Raw genomic sequence first — 23902 nt, 5'->3', positions numbered from 1 at the left:
GTTTTAAAAGTAGCGATATTATTTTTGTTTTACTGAATGCGAACACAGAAATCCGTGCACTTCACTGTACAGTTTCATATATAAAATGAGGTGTGGATAAATTATATCGTCAGCGCGTTTTCAAATCCATCCAATAGTAACTCGCAACTGTTTATGACTGTATATATTTTTATTTCCGTGTTGAAGTGAGAGTAATATATCGTTGCTTCTATGAGACGTGAAAAGAATGATCCTATGTATAAACTTAAAAGCTCGGAACAATAAATAATTGGCAATTACCTTTTTAATTCAAAAGCATATGCCGATATCTCTACTTCGCGAAACATTAGTCGAGAACGTAACATTTGTATGGTTATAAAATACATAAATTGTCGGCATACAGAAAATGGTGGGTAAACTATACTACACAAGATAGCTGCTAAATAGGGGGCGAAATTTAATTATTTTTTCTGTAAATACGTAATCAATCATTTAATGGTAATTAACAGGACTGTTTCTATCGTTTCTCCACTAATGATTTTTATCTAGAATCAACGAGCAACTATTCAGCTACTAATAGCCATTCTCACCAAGTTATGTCATACTACAATGTTTCGCCTCTGAACAATTTCTTTTGAAATCTTCGGATCGTAATTTCTAAGCGTTCGACTATTGCTGTTTGTAAGGGTTCTATCTTCTTGCAGATATAATCTATACTGTAAAACTCATTAGTAAGAATTGGAGATTGAACAAGTTATTTTAAACAACATCTTTAATAGTGTAATATCTCAGCTGTCTACTTTGATAGCGAACATTGTCTTGGACAGTCTTATCAGCAGAGGACACCCGCTGTGAATATTGATTCCAGCTTGTTTCAAGCCATCAGCTGCCATCAGGACAGGTCAGGTCTGAATCCCACCTGGCGTCAAAGCAATTTAAAGACAGCACTCACATTGAATTCTAATCCTTTGCCATAGGAAAGCTACTTAAAACTGCCAAAAGGCAGGACATTTCACCGCAACTCTACAAAAAAATAACTTTAGGAAACATACCATTTTAATGCTTTTAAAAGCTTCATTGCAGAACACTAACAATAATTTGGTCTAATTGAGCAACATAATGGGTGTTGTAAGGAACTTATTTCATGAAATAAATTGCATCACCGTAAACAAACTGGAATGAGACTCGGCATAGCATCATGAAAATTGGACAAGGAAATGCTATTCCTTCAAAATGCAACGCATTGATTTTTAGTTACCAGTCTTACGAGAATCCATTTCAACTGCGGTGAATTTTGCACAATAATTGTCAAACATATTAAAAGCAAATGTTGATTCACGTACAGAATAGCTTTAATGAGGTTATTAATTAAGGATGCAAAAGAATTTTCGGCAGAGCACAAAGTGTTGCGAGTAACTCGGAGTGTCATGCATCATCTCCGGAGGACACGGATAGGCGATATTTCGGATCTGGATCCCTTTTCAGACCCTTCTTCAGAAACATAACCTATCCATATCCTCCAGAGATGCCGCCTGGCCCGCTGAATTACTCGAGCACACTGTGTACTAATAATTAATTGATTTTCTGATAGGAAAATCCACCTAAAACGACAAATAAATAGCGAGACACGAGGGACTGCAGATACTGGAATCTGGAGCAAAAATAAAACAGCTGGAGGAAGCATCTGTGGGGGGAAGGAATTGTCAACGATTCCGGCTTCGCTTTGAAGACAGAAAATATTTATGCATATTCATAGTTATCTCTTCAGACAGTTTGCTAAAGTGGGTTCTGCCTGTCAAAATTAGATCGGAAGAACAACATTCAAAGAAACAAAGAATGATTTGGGCCGTTTGGAATGGTTATCTGCATGTTTGTAGTCCATAATGCTGGAGTAAGGTAGGCAGCAGTATTATGCTGCCTGCCCCGCTGAGTTATTCCAGCATTTTGTGTCATCTTCGATTTAAACCAGCATCTGCAGTTCTTTTCTACACTGTATGTAATCCATACCTGTACACTTAAAGCCCAGAAATAGACTTTAAAAGCAAAATGGCAATATCGTTGTTCGTTGTACATGAAAGCTCATTTGATGAACGGATTGTTGTTTGGTCTAGCTTGTGGTTCACAATAGTAGGCTATCCCAACTTTAAATGTTTAAAAAAACCAGATCTTAACAATTTAGCACATGATACAGAAGCAAACAATTAAAGTATTAGTCGGAACCAAAAATCCTAGAAAATATCAGCATATAGAATGAAACAATATTGCTGGACCATTACAGACTAGTTTTCATGTTTACTTTGAATTAATTCAGTTGGTAATTGACCTATCCTTGTTATTACTTAATAACTATTGTGATACTTAATGTTGTAGGCAAGTGCTGCTGTTTCATGGTTTCACTTACGACTACTCTTGAATAGAATATTGTATTTCCCTATTGCTGCAAAACACGAACAAAGTCCAATCCTTCCATTGGGACGCAGAACGCGCACTGGCGTGAATACCCAGCTTCCATATTTTATTCATAAAGTCCTTAAACTTTAGGTTTCTTTCCCAACATCTTGCAAGAAAGACATGAAATCTAAATAAAATTTATATATCAGCCTTATTACTGTAATAGTCTGATGGAAATGATGTAATAGAGTGATGTGTTATTAGTCGGTTTAGTGGTACTGCGATTATGAATCCACTGTGGTGCACGAGTTGAAAAGACCAATTCCCAAATATCGCCTGCATCAAGGTTAAAGTAAGTCACTTCCGATATATATATATATATATATATATATATATATATATATATATCGTTTCAACATTATGCTCTATAAACACATACAAATTAAAGTTTATAACAGTATTGTACAAAGGCACATTTGTGGCTACATTTAATACAATGGAGAAATTAGTCAGAAGTGCGTGCAAGGTTGGATTTAAACTTTATTTGCAACGCCAGCTGGGTGCTGGATGGTTATAGCATTGATATGTGATATATCCTCTAGCTTTCTGCATTTCCATCGGTCTAGAAACGCCTCTTGAGGTATTACCAGATGCAAATGATTTGATCTACATAATGTTTTAAAAAAGATCCGTGTAATTACAGCGGACAATAGAGCATAATTGAAGTACCGGATGGACGGTTAAAGTGCAACACGAATTTGTTCCGCTGATTTGCAAGACGCCCCCAAATGGGCTGGATCGAATGGATTTCTACATTTCTACTCAATGTTTAAAACGTTATCCACAGGTTATTTCAAAGTAAACCTATTTCACTTCAATAAAAACGGAGATCAGTGAACGCAAACTACCAATAAAATAATGTTCTGATGGTTATTTCGAAAACACCTTATTCTAGTCAAATATACACATTCAGCTATATATAATGTTAAAGAGTGCATTGTGAGTTTATGTGGCAAAAATAAATCAACATATGTATTGCTTCAGAGCGAGTCACTTCATGTTCACCCATTTACAGGTTTGAAGAAATATTGTAATTCATCTATGCTAGCTTGAAGATAATCTACACGTAGATTGCAGAATAACGTCTTTGGCATTTTGCAAAATTAAAATCTTACAGCGCACCAATTATTTTCCAGAAGGTCTTTAAGCAAATAGCAGCAAAGGTGATTACGGCATAGTATATAGACATCAAGGCGTTTGTCCTTGGAGTAGACTACTCAACTCCACAACTTAATCGTGACAAGATTAAAAAAGCAGTACGAAATTTCAAAAATATTTACTTGAAAGAGTGCGGCCAGTATTTAATTGAATTAATTAATACATGCTCGCCACCCTTTATTTACAATGGGACTTTAAAAACTAAATAGCAAATATGTTATTACGTTACTTAAACTTGCACACCTTTGCAATTAGAATGTAGTTTGTTAAATAATATTCAGAACTAAATATCCACCCTAGCATGTTATAGATAGATTAGCAAAAATCCACAATAATAAGCATTTATATGACATGGTTGCGCACATTCGTTATTCACTGCAACAGCGAGCTAAAATTAAGTGACCGCAAATAAAACACACCATTGTTTTTCATCTATTGTAATGTCAATTGAAATTCTTTTGAAGTTCGCCTAAACTATTATTGTAATCACGCGTACGGAACTTGTCCATGCATATCCAAAGGTCTCTATAATGTTAATAGCTGAGATTTGCTTCTGGGCTGTACCACGTGCATCGTTACTATTAGTCTCTGTCACGAGCCCAAGCATTCAGCAGACCAGCTCCACACTCAGAGAGGAGTCCCACGATACAACGCAGGAGCAGAGGTTACACCTTCATGTCGAGGCTCTGCAATTTGCTTTTAAAGGCAAACGGATGAGCAGTCCTAATATCGGATCAATTCTTTGTCCACTGATGGCCAGAAACCTAAAGCATTAGCTAGTAATTGTGGTGTCAGGTGTGAACTGTGAGTCTCTTGATAACCTATTTTACTTCCAAACTGAATTCTTGTGTGCGCCAACTTGTGACAAAATTGCTGTGTTGTCTGTACTGCTACACAAGTCGTACCTATTGGGTAATATCGAAAGTGGAAGAGAGCGATGTTCGAGTGTCCGGACAGCGAGGAAGGGATGAGCCCTACTCACAAGATATCCTTCTCCATCATAGACATCCTCGACCCCCAGAAATTTACAGGTAAATCCCAGGCACAAGGGCTGCAAGACAAAGAGCCGAATGAAAGTAGTGATATACCCGTAGTCTCCAGTGCAGAACAGTCTCCAAAGGAGACAGTAAAGCTGAGTGCTGAAAAGAACAGCAACCAAATCGGCACCGACTCTGGTGAGTAATTGACGCATGGACTTATTTTTAATCCGCGACAGAAGCTTTTAATAACAAAATAACGATTTCATTAATTGACGTTTGATTAATTGTACCAAAGTTACTGTGTTTTTTTAAAATTAGACCACTTGCAGGCACTTTATTGAAATCTATAAAGACATTACCCTGTACTTGTTGTAGTCTGTAATTATACCCGACTTATCCAACGAAAAATAACGCTGTTTATTGAATAATTAAACCATCTACTTTCTAACTAGATACCTCTAAACCAACCCACAGCCAGAAGTGATTGAGTTTATGAAACTGACAGATTGCTTTCAAAAGAAACATTCTAACTTTATGGCCAAAAAGTCTTCATTTATTAACGGCGACTATTTTTTTAAAACATCATGCCGTGGTCAAAAGTAGAAACTGAACTCCATTAGAGTATAAGTCAGATACGTAACATATTTTTAAAATGGAGAGATGGTTCAGCCTATGGAAAATGTACCTGCATTTGGACAGTTACATAACCACATCTGTCCTGCAAACGTATTGGAATAAGAAACAACAATTGTGTTTCATTTAAAATGAGTCTCACGATTAGTGCATATTAATTTAATATCTTCCCTCTTTTGTTCTTATCGCGAAATGCACTGAAATCATAAAAAATGACATACACTACTGGCCATATCTTGAAAAACAATTACAGTTGTTCAATAACAGCTCTTTGCTGGGTATGATTGGCACTGGGAGAGAGCCTGGGTAATTGTTTAAATCGTCCCATGGAGGATGCCGCTGCTCAAATGATCGATATCCTATTACTGACTTGTGCATATCTCCTTCCAGCAGCTTGCAGGTACAGCCGTGAAAACGAGAGTCTGAAGCAGATCGAAGGTCCAAATATTTTTCGATTAAAACTTACCTTTAATAGATGGTATTATCGATCTGTTAAAATCTGAAACGCTAATTGCGCATCGTGGCTGGTGTAGATTTGGACACCTTCTCGTGTATCCTCTCGTAACTCTCTATCTGCTTGATATTGGGCTTGGTTTCGTCCCAATCAAGATGCGATCAGTCCATGTAGACACGTCATCCTTGCTTTCCTTTTAAACAAGCAAAAATATACCGTGATCCATTATTACATCTCAAGTCGAGTGCCTACGATAAACTATGTCAAGGACAAAACTTCCCTTTTTCTTATCTTGGGAGAAACGCGTTGCTAAATGATAGTGCTCTCACCAAAGTATACAGATTTGCACTTCATGATCTTTTACTGGTAAAATAAGTCAGAGTTTGCCACAATTCCGAATTTGAATATGTACCGATAGTGCTCTCCTCTAATTCGCAGAAAGGCTGTTTAAAGTGGTCAGAATTTAGACGAATTCTGGGCACATTTCTCAAACTTAGTTGATCTCTGATATCTGAGCACTTGTGAGTGATTTTCAGTGGGGAGTCCATCAGTTCAGCCTTAGTCACGTTTAAACTTTGAAAATAATCCATGAGACCAAACCGATCCACGGTCTCGATATAACCTCTATATCCCAAATCCTACCAAATACATACAAGTGTTGAGTATTTTATAAGATTGATAAGAAATCGATAGATTCGTAATTGAGATAATTGTCATTATTAATAATTGATTTACGTTCATCTGCATAGAAAGTAAGTAGAAAACTGAGGAAAATAAAGAAAAATTGCAAGGACGTGAGTGTAGAGACAAGGAATCTTGAGTGAAACACAAAGTACTGGAGTAACTCGGCGGGTCAGGCAGCATCAGTGAGAGAAAGGAAAGGCAATGTTTCAGACCCTACGTTCAGGCTAATTGTAGTAGGGGGAGCTGAAAGAAACATGTGTTTTTATTTACTGGGAGATAAAATGCATTGTAACATATGGTATTTGGTAGCACTAAAAGATAGCTTGATCCTGCATTCCCAATCCTTAACATTTTTGAACATTTGTATATAAGTTAGTGTCACCGAACAATATCTTAACTTTAAAGAAATTGAAACCAAATTAACGTTATTTTCCAAAACCTTCAGTTGGTTGAAATGAGCTTTAAATTGGTATATGGTATAGGAACTGATCGATAAAACCTGCATGGGTTGTGTACAAAGGTGCTAAACTTTATATAAGGTGCATTGATGCAAAAGAGATAATGAAACAGTGGTGGAGTTGATTACACCATATTTGCAATTCACCGCAGTACCTTATGGTTGATAATATATCTATGTTTGCAAGCAATAGACAATAGACAATAGGTGCAGGAGTAGGCCATTCAGCCTTCGAGCCAGCACCGCCATTCAATGCGATCATGGCTGATCACTCTCAATCAGTACCCCGTTCCTGCCTTCTCCCCATACCCCCTCACTCCGCTATCCTTAAGAGCTCTATCCAGCTCTCTCTTGAAAGCATCCAACGAACTGGCCTCCACTGCCTTCTGAGGCAGAGAATTCCACACCTTCACCACTCTCTGACTGAAAAAGTTCTTCCTCATCTCCGTTCTAAATGGCCTACCCCTTATTCTTAAACTGTGGCCCCTTGTTCTGGACTCCCCCAACATTGGGAACATGTTTCCTGCCTCTAATGTATCCAATCCCCTAATTATCTTATATGTTTCAATAAGATCCCCCCTCATCCTTCTAAAGTCATTGTGATTTTACGTTGTTTAACCATTTGTCTTTTTTAATTTGCTTTTATGTCACAGTTTTTGTCTATTTCCTCTTGCCTTTTTATTGGACCTCCTCTAGGGGTGTAGTCCTGCTTCTTCCTAACACATCTATATTCACTTTTCTGTGTTATCTGAATGCAGTGCCTCCCTGTTTGGGTTTCGTCATAGTTTTTTGTATTATGTTAAAAAATTAAGTTCAAACTGGTTATATTCATGAATTTGAAAGATATGTGAAAGCTTTATATCTACAAATTCATGTAACAAATAAAACTGCAGTATATAGCAAAAAATGGCAAGAATATAGAAGAAAAAATGCTAAAATCTGATCTATGGTATTGAGACTAAACCATGTGAAAAGGTAAAGTAATTTGGGCATGCAGTCACTACAAAAAGCAGTTTGGGGAATTCAGAGAATCTAAATGGTATAGAAAATCAGATTTTACATACCATTTCAAACAGTACACTAGCTAAGGGAAGGTGGGGTGGGGAGATTGTTGCCTATTTCCTTATGATATAGAAGGATGTAATATGGCCCATCAAGTCTATGCAGGCTCTCATTCCCATTGCCGACTGCCATTTCCAAAATCCACATGGCTGACACCATTATAATTGTTTGTTTGCAGATGGAAGTGATTGGGAACAAGGCAAACATTCCAATGCTAATACTTCGAAAGAATCTCCAGAATCCCATGGAAAATTTCAACAATTTAAAAATGATAAAGATTCAATACAACGTGAATTAGACAACAACCAGAATACCCCCACAGAGTTGGAATCCAGGTCTGGTCATGCAGCACCCAGACAAAAACGTCGTCGAGCTGAACCAGACTGTGCTAAACCAAGACGAGCTAGAACTGCCTTTACGTATGAGCAACTAGTGGCTCTGGAGAATAAATTTCGTTCAACCCGTTACCTATCAGTATGTGAACGCCTCAACCTTGCATTGGCCCTCAGCCTAACAGAAACACAAGTTAAAATCTGGTTTCAAAACAGACGCACAAAGTGGAAAAAACAGAATCCTGGAGCAGATAGCACAATCCAGCCTGGAGCAACAAGCCTGTCGCGAATCAGTCCAAGTCCTCCTGGACTAAATGTACTCAGCTTTCCAACCTTTCAGGCTTACACTGCAGGGAATGTCATTTGCCAGACAGCAACGCCAGTCCCTTTAGTATCATCCACTACAGGTTTGATGTCTCCCTTCCTGAGTTCTGCCTACTTGACACCATTTTATGCACCTCATTTATGAAAATGAAATATGTATATCTCAAATAACTACACCGAACATAATAAGAACCATTTTTTTTCAGAGCTACCATTTTGTACAACCATCTTGTAATAAAGTAATCATTACCCTGAAGGGGACTGAATAGCTCAACTGATGATAACTTATTTGTAAGCAGCGTTACAAAGCCTTAAACAGACAAGTTCTGAGTTTCAACAATATACAAGAAATATGCCAATTCAATATCTGTAGGTAAGAATGAACAAACCTGACAGGATCAGAAGAAATGTATGTTCTGTTGGGTTTTTGTGGAGTATTATTAAGGCTAAGATTATGGTTCGAAGATTATGAAACTAAGGACCAGGTACTCCTGTGTGTACTGAATCCATTGGTGCTAAAGTCTGTAAACACTACCTTTGTATTCTTCAGTACTGTTACTGAATATTAAGCATTTTTAATTGTCTGGTTATAATTATCTAAAAATATAAAAAATAAATGTGGATGTTCTGTTCATTAAATTGAACAAATACACATGATAATAAATGACTGCATTAAATACTGAGGTTATGGGATGGATATGCACTGATTATGGCACTGCCATTAACATATAAAACAAGAAAGGAATTTGCCGTCCAAAAGTAGCTCAAATTATTCTGTCCTTCTGGAAAAGAGTTTATGATATTTCCATACTGATATTCTATGGTTTTATGTGGACTTTGCTAGCACGAGAATACAGCTTGATTAGAATGAATCCATAACACTATTAACAACTTAAATTCAGAGAAGTTCCATAATTTATTCCTGGATGCTCAAAGGAATTAGGCTTAAGCAATCAAAACACTACTTTGCAAGAGACAAATAACTTTTGCCATAACTTAAAAATGCTATATTTTCTATGAGCTAATGTTGAATTTCTTGATTTAAGTAAGTTTTGGATTTTCAGCCCCAGTTTCACTATAAATGTTAAAGAAAGAGGGTTACTGCAGCTCAAATATAATCATTTCTAGAAACAGAAGAAAATTAGTTCCTCCACTTTTGCTTTCTTCCTGATGGATCTTCTGATGCAACCATATTACATTTTCATAAATATTTGTTTAGGATATTTCTCTCCATGATTAATTTTACTTCTGACAATGTTTCTAGATGTTTAATGCAGCCTTAATTTGAAAAGAAATATGAACTATTGATAAATATGTCAGGATATATATGGTTTACAGATATTTTGGGAAGGAAACCCTTTTAATCCTCACTGCTTTGCAATGCTAATCTTGATTACAAATTATTAATACCTACCTTAATTATATAATGTCTATGATAATCAATGAATGATTATCATACATATGCTCAGATTTGCATATCAGTTATTCAGGCGAATGAAAACAAAATACATATATTCACTTTAGGGAAACAATAGGTGTTTTCTGACTGTTCAGTTTTACTGATTTGAAATGATTCTTAACAATATCCTGTTGAAACTCAGTGCAGGCCACTATTTCCTGTCCTCCCACTAAACTTGCTTAGTTCACTGGAAAATGTATTATATTTCCTGAAAAAAAGATAAGTAAAAGTAGTCTTTCCAGGTGAAGCAGAGTTCACCTGCACCTCCTCCAACCTCATCTACTGTATCCGCTGTTCCAGGTGTCAACTTCTCTACATCGGCGAGACCAAGCGCAGGCTCGGCGATCGTTTCACTGAACGCTTCCGCTCAGTCCGTCTTAACCTACTTGATCTCCCGGTGGCTTAGCACTTCAACTCCCCCTCCCATTCCCAATCTAACCTTTCTGTCCTGGGCCTCCTCCATTGTCAGAGTGAGGCCCAGCACAAATTGGAGGAACAGCACCTCATATCTTGTTTGGGTGGTTTACACCCCAGCAGTACGAACATTGACTTCTTTACCTTCAGATCGCCCTTGCTTTCCCTCTCTATCCCCTCCCCCTTCCCAGTTCTCCCACTGGTCTTACTGTCTCCAACTACATTCTATCTTTGTCCCGCCCCCTCCCCTGACATCAATCTGAAGAAGGGTCTCGATCCAAAACGTCATCCATTCCTTCACTCCCAAGATGCTTCCTAACCCACTGAGTTACTCCAGCATTTTGTGTCTACCTTCTCAGTAAAAGTGTTGTTATGTATTAAAATGGGTATTAATAGGAACAACATCGCAGAGATAAACAAATCTATCAACCACTGAAGTCCTGAGCCAAATTAACAGAGTTTTGGCGAAGTGTTTTCATATTCTTGAGAAATTCTCAATGCAAATTATAGCTTCACACAGGTGCTGTCATTGTTGGGTTGTATAAGCACTGGCTGTCAATTTACAAAATCATCAATGTCCCACAAGCATCAATGAGCTGAGTAATCAGCCAATCTATTTTGATGGTTTCAAATGAGACCTACATGGTGACTGGGAGAGTTGAAGAGAGTTCCTTTGAAAGTCTCACATGGTGACATTTTATCTTCTGCACCCATTGAGAACAAAGGGTAAACCAACCTTCCAACATTATCAAGAAAATAACTGAAAATATGCTACCAATCAATGTAGGAACAGGAGAAACTATCCATCATATGTTTAAATATATGCAACCTATTTTTGAAAATATTTTTAACTTTGATCATGCTTTCTCTTTGGTGAGGAAATATTAAACACCATTTGTAAATAAATAAAATATTAAATGCTAATAAAATGCTACTTTCAAGTTAGTTTCTTTTGTTTTCAAACTCTATTGAACTATTTCATTCCACAGCTTAAGTATTCTCAATGCATACGTTATGGTGTGTTACATCCTTTCTTTCCCACTGCTGTGGTAATTCCATGAAGTAGATTGTATTTTGGATGTGCTACTGTTTTCTATCTCACAACATCTTGAATTCACTTCACTATTTTGTGCACACCATTCTGGGGGATTACGACACCTAGTATTTTAACTAGCTTCTTTTGGCAAATAAGGAGTCACACCATTTTCATATGGTCAAGTTTGTTAATCATAAATAAAATCCAATGTTTAAAATGTTAAATACCGTGACCTTTGTAATCATCTGGCTAGAAATTGGAAATGTTTTCGATTGTTGCAGCAGCATCAAATGAAAGCAAAATAAAACAGCATGTTTCATGATTCTGCTCTATTAAATACTTCTTCCCCGACATCATTGCAATCTTGTCCTATCACTACAACTGTCTTATAAAAATCCTTCTGGTTTCTATGTCTCTCTCAATGTTCAAAAGCCTCTTGAAAACCTGTCTCATTAACATCTCCTCTAACCTTCCTCTAATAGTTTTGTGGAATCAAGTACCCCCTTCTTTCCTTGAATCTTCAGTCACTTTTTACATTGAGGCTACTCTGAAATTTAAAAAATAAGTTAAAATTGTTAATTCTACATTTGTTCATACCTTTATAAGGGCAGCTGGGATCTTTTCCTGGCTATTGGAAGAAAAAAACATAATAAGACATGGAAATAGCAATAGATATTGTTGAAAATCTGAAATAAAACAGAAAATGCCGGTAATAGTCAACACGTTAGGCAGCCAATTTAGAAAGAATAATGGATTTAATATTTCAGGTCAGAGTTCCTTAATCACGCCACCTCCTTTGTTGTCCAACAGTTCTCATTGAAAATATCTCTTTCGTCATGCCTTTTGTTCTGGCGGTCCAAACTATTACAGCCCTCTGAACCCAAGAGATCAACTAGTGTGATGCAGCCTAAAAACATTGTTAGAATATCTTGCAATTTGTGCAACTGGGCATGGTGGTGCAGCAGTAGAGTTGCTGCCTTACAGCACTTGAAGCGCCGAAGACCCGGGTTCGATCCCGACTATGGGTGCTGTCGGTAGGGAATTTGTACGCGCTCCCCATGACTTGCGTGGGATTTCTCCAAGATCTTCGGTTTCCTCCCATACTTCAAAGACGTACAGGTTTATCGGTAAATTGCCTTGGTAATTGTAAAAATTGTCCCTGTGTAGGGTTGTGTTAATGAGCGGGAATCACTGGTTGACACGGACCCGGTGGGCCGAAGGGCCTGTTTCCACGTTGTATCTCTAAACGAAACTGTCTACAATAGAAATAGTATAAACTTAGAGAAGGATATTTAATCAAGAACAAAATAACTTATCTAAGTAGTTTGCACATTATTTCTGGAAGGAAATCCCGAAGTATTATCTGATTAATTCACACTGACATTAATGCATAGTCTGCAATCTGTCAAGAAAATCTTTGGCTGTGTTACTCAATAAGTGACGTTCATAGTGAAATCTTTGGGAATTATGTAAGGATAATGGAGGAGCAACGTTTGGTGCATGGGTGGAGGTAGGATACATTTTGGATCAGCTGTAGATCGAGGATTGTACTAATAAAAGTACTTTTGAAAAGCTAAAGCCACAGTTTTCACTGCTCCTTGTAAAATAAATAAGGAATGAATTAACACCTACAATGCAACAAAGTTAATATGTTGAAACATGAGCTGAACACTTGCTTTGATGTCAAAAATAAGCAGTGGACCATTACTATAGAAATAACATGTCTCACGTTACAAAATATATAACCAACCTCCTCAATGTCAACTGTTGTTTCTTTAATCATTTCCCCTTGTCCCCCTACCTGGTTTAGTTGCAGAAAATATTTCATCTGAAAATAATTGAAAGACTAAGATACTACAGCAGGAAACTAAGCAACAGGAAACAGGTTGAAATTTTAATATAATTACAATTATTGAGGGATTTTGTGGAAGACTGACTGGCAATCTTCACCAGGTGCACACATACAATCACTAATGGCTATTGCAGACACTTACCAAATAGCAAAAATTCTTGGAAATCTTGATGTAATCCCTTAAATTATGCCCATCTGTCTCTGTGTCACTAGAAATCTTGAAATAAATTGACCTAAGGATTGAAATTGAGATTATAAAATTAATTAGCTTTTTGATGTCCACATTATTAAAGGCAAACAATATTTTTAATGCAGATAGATTCTGTAACATGGTCTTAGCAAATGACCTTTGTACATGAAAACAAATATGGTAAATGTGACTTTAAAAAAACAACTATGATACTAAACCTCAATGGGTTCTTCCGCAATAAGAATAAATGTTTGAGGAAGAAGTAAGATAATTTTGTGATATTTCATTTTTTTTAATGGAGACATTTAAATTGGATGCCAGTAATTTTGAAAGTGAGGTTTATGAAATTTCCTAACCCATGTCCCAGTGTACATATATAAGATTTACATACTTACTGATTCATTGTATATTCACGCTATTCTATAAGGCACTACACGTATATCATTGTATACTATAAACATAGCTGATGAAGCACTAATTTTCACTGCCGTTTCTTTTGGAAATTAAGAAATTGAATCTTGCAAGGGATTCCCAAGAATTAATTTCTATTTCCAAAGGTTCCTCATACACCACAACATTGACTTAAACTGTTTTAAAGGGGAGGCACGGTGGAGCAGCGGTAGAGTTGCTGCCTCACAGCGAATGCAGCGCCGGAGACCCAGGTTTGATCCTGACTATGGGTGCTGTACTGTACGGAGTTTGTACGTTCTCCCCGTGACCTGCGTGGGTTTTCGCCGAGATCTTCGGTTTCCTCCCACACTCCAAAGACGTACAGGTTTGTAGGTTAATTGGCTGGGCAAATGTTTTAAAAAAATTGTCCCTAGTGGGTGTAGGATAGTGTTAATGTGCAGGGATCGCTGGGCGGCGTGGACCCGGTGGGCCTGTTTCTGCGCTGTATCTCTAAATCTAAAAAAAATCTAAAAAACTCAAGTGCAAAATAGTATTTATTCAAAATAAAGCATTTCTGAAGCAATTTTATAACATCAAATGAACATTTCATTGTGATGGATACTTTAATTTTAGTTATTGTAAAATATTATTAATTTGTTTACTGCTTAGTTATATTATTGAATGGATATCAAAATTCATTGCTTACTTTTTTCTGCCTTAAACTGGTGTAAAAGGTTCTGCGACATATTATGCATTGTGGAACACATATGTATATATTTTTGTATATACAGTGCAAGTGTGAGCAGTAAAGACAAGCTTGTATAGATGTGTAACATAAGTGGAGATAATAGTTATTTGCAAGAAATGATTTTTTCTTTTAAATGGATCTTGAGTGGCAATTTAATAAATGTTGCTTGACGTTATAATTATTTAATGTTGTTATTGAGTTAAGTTAAATCAAATCATAGGCGTAGTTGCTGAGAAGAAGAATTTCAACCCCCGATTTGATTAAAAAACACATTCTGCTCTCTTTATTAACCATTTCATCTTCAAATCTCCCTGAAAACCTCAGGATAAACATGATACTGAAGTCGACCGCACGTAATTTGCTGGATAGCGTTAATTATCACACAACTCTTTTCCTCAACTAATTTGAAGTAAACAGCTTTTGTTTTTTAAGGATACATTAAGCATATAATGAAGAAACAAGGAACCACAGATGTTTGTGTACAAAAAAAAAGACAAAGTATCTCAGCAGGTCAGGCAACAGCCCTATAATGAAATTTGACTAGGTATTCTTGTCAAGAGACAGGAATCATCCCTGCAACTCCATGGAACAATATCCATGTAAGGAATATACTTGAAGATGCCAATCCCCATGCAACAAGTTGTAGAGGAGCTTAATCTGAATTATCTTGAATGCACTAATTGCAAGGCATTCTTGAGATAAAATGGTTTAATTTGACAGAAGTGATGAGGTGACAAAGCTCAGAGACACTTTTGGCACCCCACCAATTACCCCATCCTCTATCCAAGTTGTAAAATTCCCCAACGCTTTCACTGCTGCCTGTGAAAACATACCCCCGCCTTCAACAAACGTGTCAGCCTCTCCATTGATCCCTCATTTGAAGTTACCCCAGATCACTCCCCTGATAGTGTTCCCAAATGCCTTCCCCCCTAAATCCGTAATGGTCTCTGGCTACCTTCCAACCACCACCCAACGTCTCTGCCCATCCTAATCCCGAAACCCATGCTCCAAAGCCCTACACCCATTATTCCTACCCCCCCCCCCCCCCATCAACCATCCCGATAAATGCCACAGATCAGTAGCAGACGTTCTGAGTCCATACTCACATGAAGTGTACAGGATAACACATATTGAGTGTTACTTGTAAAAAAGTAATATTTGACAAGTTGCCAGGTGGTAAGGTAGCAACAACTTTACTCACTACATTGTTTAAGCATGTCCTTTGGGGAGCACTTCAATTCCTAGGAAATATTCCACTAGTAAATTCAGCAAGAAAAGCTTTTTGACCTTACAATGGATTATTTGTTTTCCGCCCAGTATGTGGTGCAGTAATGAATAATAAACTGACCCTTTCTTTAGAGCCATGTCAGATGTTCTAATTGATAGAATTTTAAATGACAATGATTGAATGACAAAAGGTTTAAGACATTACTTGGACCTGTCAAGGAGGTAAAGTTGTGTTTGCTTTTAAAGTTTATTGTTATTATGTTTGTAAAATCCAGTTATATTAAATACAGTGATCACAAGGGAAATGTTGCAATTAGTTCTTGGAAAACATAACATATAAAATGTTTCTAATAACAAAAATGCAGCTACAATTAGCAACTATTGCCAATATAATTAACAATAATGTATGGTATAAAGTGTTTGATGAAGCCATAAAAGGATTTTAAAAAAGGTAAAAGAAAGGAAAGCCACAGACGAAAACCAATGTCATTAATTCAAATCAGAAGGAAGTGTTGGAACAAAGCTTTGATACTTGACAAATCCACTCAGGATGTTGTTATCCATTCATATGTACATATTTTCTTTCAGTATGTTAACCCATTTGTAAATTACATGAATATAATTAATTACGGATGATAAAAATGTTAAAAATGCACTCAATGGTTTTATAGAGTCATCGAGTTGTCCAGCATACAAGGAGGCTCTTCGAATCACCATGCATGCCTTTGCTGATCACCGTGCCTCCATGCCTATCTATGTAATCTCATTTGCCTGTATCAATTCCATATCCCTCCATGCCCTACTCATTCAGGTTCCTGCCAATATGCCTTTTGAATTTATTCCCATTCATCAAAAACTGTCTGAATGTAGATTCATGCATCCACAGTTTAACACTCTACACCTCAGGAAAAGATAATATAGTTCACCATGGCAGTCCTGGAATTTTGGGCTGTCCAATTAATTTACTTCTTTATTCTTTCTACAGACACATGTAAATAAAGATGGCTAAAGGACTGTTGAGGGAATATTTCATTGTCAGATTTGCAATAATTTTCAAATGAGGTTTCAATCTTACCATTCAGATGGACATTGAAATGCCTTAGTACTATTATATGCAGAAAAGCAGAGGGCGGTTTAAGCACTTACTCTTAACCAATGCCTTTGAATGATGATTCAACTCATTGTATGTTGAAGCTTCCTGTGCAAAAATTGCATATCATATTCCTAATATATCATAACACAGATGGTACTTCAATAATAGTCCACTGACAGAAAAGTGCTTTCAGATTTCCAAACATTTGTCATTCTTCATCTTTGAGCAACAAAGGATTATTATAAAAGGAAACCAATAAACAAAGAAAACTGAAATCAGGCTGGCACCAATGTGGACCAATGGAAGATGACAAGGAAAGCTCAGCTACAAAACATGAGAAGAAACAAATGCACCCTTCTTTATTATTTCCATTTCTGTTCCTCTTTCATCCTCCTGTTCTCTTGCTCGTTTCTACTTTGCCCCTCTGTACGCATGTCCACTACTTCTCATTCCATCCTCACAACTAATCTTCTGTTTCCCTTCCAATATCTTTCTTTGACTGTTTGGAACATCATTAAGAAGAAAGAACACTGGTCAGCTTACTAATCGCAAAGGGAGTGGCAGGCCAAGGAAGACCTCCACAGCTGATGACACAAGAATTCTCTCTATAATAAAGAAAAAATCCCAAACACCTGTCTGACAGATCAGAAACATTCTTCAGGAGTCAGGTGTGGCTTTGTCATTGACCACTGTCCACAGCAGACTTCAGAACAGCAATACAGAGGCTACACTGCAAGATGCAAATCACTGGTTAGCCGCAAAAATAGGATGACCAGGTTACAGTTTGCTGAGAAGTACTTAAAAGAGCAGCTGCAGTTCTGAAAAAAGGTCTTGTGGACATGAGACGGAGATCAACATATCCGATGGCAAGAGCAAAGTCTGGAGGAGAGAAGGAACTGGCCAAGATCCAAAGCATACCACGTCATCTGTGAAACACAGTGGTGGGGGTGTTATGGCCTGTGCATGTAAGGCTGCTGAAGGTACTGGCTCACTTATATTCATTGATGATTCAACTGCTGATGGTAGTAGCATAATGAATTCAGAAGTGTATAGACACATCCTATCTGCTGAAAAGTTCAAACAAATGCCTCAAACCCATTGGCCAGCGGTTCATTCTACAGCAAGACAATGATCTCAAGCATACTGCTAAAGCACCAAATTAGTTTTTCAAAGCTAAAAAATGGTCAATTCGTGAGTGGCCAAGTCAATCACCAGATCTGAACCCAATTGAGCATGCCTTTTATATGTTGAAGAGAAAACTGAAGGGAACTAGTCCCCAAAACAAGCATAAGCTAAAGATGGCTGCAATACAGGCCTGGCAGAGCATCACCAGAGAAGACACCCAGCAACTGGTGATGTCCATGAATCGCAGAATTCAAGCAGTCATTGCATGCAAAGGATATGCAACAAAATACTAAACATGACTACTTTCATTTACATGACATTGCTGTGTCCCAAACATTATGGTGCCCTGAAATGGGGGACTATGTATAAACATTGTTGTAATTTCTACATGGTGAAACCAAAAAGTATAAAAATTGCCTTTATTAAAATCTGACAATGTGCACCTGAACTACATGTGATTTTTTTCCATTACAAAACTCAAATTGTGGAGTATAGAGGCAAATAAATAAATGATGGGTCCTTGTCCCAAACATTATGGAGGGCACTGTAAGACTCTACGTTTTCAAGAACTTTGAAACTTGAAGGATATAAATTAGCGCCAGGAATATGGCGATTGTTGTGTACTCCCTCGGTGTAATCTACCATTCTTCCATATTCTATATTCGTCCTGACAGGTCACCCATTCCTTCTCTCCAGAGATGCTACCTGTCCCGGAGTTACACCAGCATTTTGTGTCTACCTACTATTCTTCTACTCTTGTACTCTTGTACTTAAAAGTGTGATTGTGCGTATGTATAGTAAGATCTTCACTGAATGGTATGCAGAAAAGGAATTTTACTGTACCCAGGTACACGTGACAATAAAGTGCAATTGAATTATTGGACATGGGTAGCCTGCAATCCAATGGCATGAATATTGAATTCTTCAATTTCAGTTATATCCCACTCTTTCTCTTCTATAGAGCCCTTGCACAGCAGGCGAGGTCACAACCCCTGACCCGTACTGTTGCCATGCAATGCCTTCAGGGGGACAAGCGGTGTACTGCAGGCAACCACTTACCATGGCTGCCAGTACAGCGGGACCGTCTTCGGTCCCAGCAGCCGTTGAATTCTCGCAGTTTTTTGCCAGAATTCTGCCAGAGACTCTGAAGCCAAAATCGCCAGTAAACTTGCAACATCTCAGTCCCAACCAAAAATCTTAATGAATGGCACCATATAATTACAGTGTTTAATCACATCAGGCTGCTTAACTTCATCTCAATAAACTTAGCACAGCTGCAAACTTCACGCTACATACCACAGCATGAAAACAAAATAAAGGCCAAAACACTGTTTGACACACATCATTTTAATTTTTGATGTTTTATGCATCAGGACTCTTGTAACTCTTAGTGATATTTAGCAGAATGTTAACATTTTTCTAAATACATCTGTTTTTGTTTTAATTCTTCGTATTAAAGTAAATAATTCATCTAATTGCTGAAATAAACAGGATATATACCTCAATATTTCTCTCCTTGTGAAGCAGACCTTTTTATATTCCATTTTTCTATTTTGTTTCCACCTTTCTGGAAATGACTTGTGGAATATGGTTCTTTTTGCTCTGGTTTTGAGCTCTGGCTCTGAGCTCTGGTATTTTCTCCATAACCCCCAGCAACATCTCTCCTACATTCTCCCTACCCTTGCTCATTGATTGGGTGGACTAATTGGTCCGTGTGTTATTTTGTGCCATTTGTCGTAGCGTTCTTTGGGACCTCTTTCTATGATATTTAAGTTTAGGATGCTCTTTTGATGACAGATGATAAGCCGCAGAACTCGCAAATCACTATTTCTTGGGGCTTGTAATAACAAGGAACAGCAGATGCTGGTTTATACCAGAGAAAGACACAAATGCCAGAATAATTCAGCAGGTCAGGTAGCATCCCTGAAGCACGTGGATAGGTGACGTTTCGGGTTGGAACCTGTAAGATTTGAGAAGTTTTCCCTCATTCTGCAATCAACACCAAACCAAAGAGCTGCAGTTTGGACATTTTAAACGGGAGACTGGGGCTGATAGCGGAGAAAGGCTGCGGTCAGTTTACCAAGGGATGTCACAATCCGTGGGTCCTAAGATGGCCGCGGGACCTCGTGACCAGCCACAAAAGCAAAAACCTTACAGCCCAGTCTCCAGGTTTCTGCAAAGCCACGGCCAGAACAAAGGATGGATATTGGCCATGCAGAAACCTGCGAAACCAGGTCGAAGTCCAGACACTGGGGCGCTGACATCAGCATACTCACAATGCCCCAAGCCGACCTACACAGTTAATCTCGTTAAGGGGGCACAATAGCCCATAGAAAACTACCTGGTAGGTGATGGGAAACCAGTTAAACCCATCACCTCTCAATGAAATACCAATTAACATACCGTCTGGCCATCCCCGGTACCCCCGGACATAACGCAGGACAAAGGGAAAACTCAATACATATCTTTTAAACAAAGAGATCCCGAGATCTGGCGGGAGATAGGACGGACCAGAATTAGTATAACTGGCCACGATTTTTGGGTTTTAAACTCATGCAAGAAAACCTGCAAGGAACGCAAGCCAGGAGGAAGACGAAAAGGACAGGCAAGAAAGACACGCTCGCAGAAGGGACAGCAACGGTCGCAACGACTGGCCAGGAACGCAAGAAACGGAAGGAAGAAACTCACGGGACAAGCACGACCCTCACGGAAAACAGCGGAGAAGCACCACGAACAGCCAATAACCCCAGTAATAGCCCCATGGTGAGCATGTACCCCGATCCTGCACATCCTGGACATAGTTTAGTGTAGAGGGGAGGGTGGTTTAATTAACGTGGGTGTATAAGTAAATATGTGTTGGCCAATTTTGCGATGTGTCGTACGTTCCCCATCTTACAGTCGTGTATATGTCTTGTAGAACTGTACGTTTTATGATTCATAGTCAAAAGTATTCATGTAATTCGGTATGTGTTTTATAGATATGTCTTATAGAACTGTGAAGAGCATTCATGTACAATAGTCCCAAGCGCTCAATAAAAGTCTTTTCCATTTAAACCCTGGTCTTCAAATCTGGTCTGGTTGAGTTTTTCTGCACTATCAACGCTCCTGCATCTAAGTCCAGTGTCTAGAACCGTAGGGGGTGAGTGGGTCGAACCACTCACGGGGAACCAGTGTGCGCGGCCTGGTCAAGGGATCAGAGCAAGGCACGGGGACCTTAGGTCGGGCGAAAGCTCGGCGCAGAAACCCCTTACAAACCCTTCTTCAGACTGATCTGAAGGGTCCCGGCTCAAAACATCACCTGTCCATGTGCTCCCGGGTTGCTGCCTGACCTGCTGAGTTACTCCAACACTTTGTGTCTTTCCTTAGGACTTAATGAAAAAGAGCTTACTTGTATTTTACAGTTCCATTCTTGCTTTTGTACACAGGAGACCAATTACAGTGGCGCTGGTTAGATTTCAAAAGATATTCCTGCAAAACCTTTAAGGTTATGGATACCAGTGGTGGAGGGATTTATCAGCTCACTTAAATGCTGGAATTGGAAGCCAATGGAGACAGGGAGTGTAGCAGGCTGGATGAAGTTAAGGAGAAATGGATGGCCATGTGTTTGGCCTAACAAAATATTATAGCGGAATCACAGAGGGGGAGCAGTGAGAGAAGATATTGCTGAACTCTCGTCGGAGAACTTCTTCAAAGTAGACATACCACAGAGGAGATTTTGCAGTGGAACGGATAAAATGTGTAGGAAAGAAGTGCAGATGCTGGTTTAAATCGAAGGGAGACAAAACGCTGGAGTAACTCAGCGGGACAGGCAGCACAAAAACTCATCATTTTTACGGTATTTTCCAGGTAAGAGCGTACGTGTTACTTGTGTGTCAAGTGTATGGCGGAAGCTTGCTTGTCCCCCAGAACACCTGAGCGACTCCGTGCATCACACCCTTTGACCTTACGTGCAAGGGCTCAAACTTGTCCTTCTTCCTTCCTTTTGAGATTCCACCAAATGCACCAATTTAATTTCTTCCTCGCATCACCTCCTGCATTGGTTACTGTCTCCAACCTTGTCCTTCCCACCTCACACGTTTGCCAATCAACGCCCCCTCACCTGGATCCTCCCTTCGCTTGCCAGTTCTCGGCCCAACCCTCCTCGCGTCTCCATCAGCCATCTGCCCTCATCACCATGACCATGAAGACACTAAACGTCGTGCCCATTTCCCTGCACGGACGCTGCCTGACTCGCCGAGTCCTTCCGACATCTGCAAGGCTCTCGTGTCTCCATGTACCTCCTCGGCGTGTTGTACGCCAGTGGAACCTCTCCAAACCTGTTTTTAAAAAGTTATTGGCAGAACACTCCGTGACATTTGCAGCTGGTCAAGCGTGACGGGGCTATTTAAAGACTGCCAACTGATCATTTTACAAAGAGGGAGAGGTCAGCTCAAGTTGCTTTGAAGCGGATTGATTGTGACGCAGGCCGACTTTATCCCTGTTACATGATTTAGAAGGGAGAGCTCTGCTCTGCCCGGCGCCGGTGAGTGTGCAGCAACACCCAGCCATCGCCCACACACGGAGGGCGACGTTAGTGGGTGACGCAGTTCGTGCGCTCGGCGGGCGTGGTGACGCGCGACCCGTCACGTGAACGCCCATCCGTTTTAAACGGCGTCCGCGCGCGTTCCCGGCTCTTTTGTGGTCGCGAGCGGCCCGGGAAGGTGAACGTTGCTGGCGCGAGCGTGGGGAGAGAGGTAAGGGTGGGGAGAGAGGTAAGGGTGGGGAGAGAGGTAAGGGTGGGGAGAGAGGTAAGGGTGGTGGGTGGGGCGAGAGGTAAGGGTGGTGGGTGGGGCTGAGGACAAGAGGGGGGGCTGAGGGCAAGGGTGGAGGGTGAGGGCAAGGGGGGTGGGGGCTGAGGGCAGGGGTGGGGGGACAGTCTGAAGAAGGGTCTCGTCCCGAAGCGTCACCCATTCCTTCTCTCCAGAGATGCTGCCTGTCCCGCTGAGTGAGTTACTCCAGCACTTGGTGTCCAGCCATGATTGAATGGCGGAGTACACTTGATGGGCCAAATGGTCTACATATTCTCCTATCACTTATGAAGTTATGGACAGCGGGGAGATGCGGAGTCCCGGCCAGGCGAGGCGAGGGGGACAGGACGGGGGTTACAAGCCGACAATGGAAGCGGTCAAGGTTTGATTAGTGCACTTGAATGCTGGAGTAGCTCTACAGGTCAGACGGCATTTCTGGGGAGAAGGAATAGGACGTTCCGGGTTGAGACTTCTTCAGACTAGCGCACTTGTCGGCTGCCTGCACGGACAGTGCAGACTGGTGCATCTTGCATACACGCACACGCTGTAGTGACGGACAACAACTCTGCCCTTTCTGCTCTTCCCGAGGAATGACTTTCCCACGTCCGGGAAATGTTAATCCCCAGCACTCCCTTCCAAGAGGGAGAGGGTGCTACGTGGCAAGATTATATCCGTGAGCATTGTGTTACTCCCCTTGAGGGGAAAGACGAATTGTCCCTTTACCTGTATGCATGTAATTATTTCAATAGTCGGTTATGGGTGTGTTTTTAAATTGACTGGCATTGATGCTGTGTGTGCAATTCTTTGGGGAAATGTCAAAAAGACAAGGCTGCAAATTGATACATTTTAAAGTGTTGTATCCAAAATCCACAAGCCACGCTGAAATGCAGCAAGAAGCAGTTGATTGGCCCGCGCGGTTTCGGCCTCCCAGCTGCTGAAATACTGAAATGTTTTGTACCTGCGTACCACGAAGACTTGCCAATAATCTGAGGAACGTTTTACTCCCAAGACAGATTCACATGTAGCTAATTATTTACTGAAGCGTTGGGAATGGTGGCAGGCATTTT

The 23902-nt window shown here is 39.6% G+C and overlaps 2 protein-coding genes and 1 long non-coding RNA gene across 5 annotated transcripts in view; 2 read left to right on the top strand and 1 right to left on the bottom strand.

The window, feature by feature from the left end:
• Positions 1–752: 752 nt before the first annotated feature.
• LOC144601458 (uncharacterized) lies at positions 753–22600 on the bottom strand. The gene is made up of 5 exons (XR_013548314.1): positions 22148–22600; positions 13418–13508; positions 12021–12051; positions 5668–5848; positions 753–4639 (listed from the first exon to the last, which is right to left on the bottom strand). It is a non-coding gene; the product is annotated as an uncharacterized LOC144601458 (long non-coding RNA).
• On the top strand, positions 4526–8659 carry LOC144601456 (NK1 transcription factor-related protein 1-like). Its single transcript, XM_078413595.1, has 2 exons — positions 4526–4763; positions 8037–8659. Exons 1-2 carry the CDS (start codon positions 4526–4528, stop codon positions 8657–8659), a joined length of 861 nt encoding a protein of 286 aa, XP_078269721.1.
• oat (ornithine aminotransferase) overlaps positions 22453–23902 on the top strand; it is a 28201-nt gene continuing 26751 nt past the window's right edge. The window contains exon 1 of one of the 3 annotated variants that reach the window (XM_078413591.1): positions 22453–22570. The gene's annotated coding sequence lies outside the window, so the exon portion shown is untranslated. Of the gene's footprint in view, positions 22571–22673; positions 22782–23372; positions 23509–23902 lie in introns of those variants that run through there. The other 2 variants (XM_078413588.1, XM_078413589.1) reach the window with 2 other exon arrangements.

The sequence above is a fragment of the Rhinoraja longicauda genome, chromosome 16 (assembly GCF_053455715.1).
Source record: "Rhinoraja longicauda isolate Sanriku21f chromosome 16, sRhiLon1.1, whole genome shotgun sequence".
In the NCBI taxonomy this organism is placed as follows: Eukaryota; Metazoa; Chordata; class Chondrichthyes; order Rajiformes; family Arhynchobatidae; genus Rhinoraja; species Rhinoraja longicauda.
Note: the sequence above shows the minus strand (reverse complement) of the source record. Positions and strands in the feature narration are given on the sequence as shown.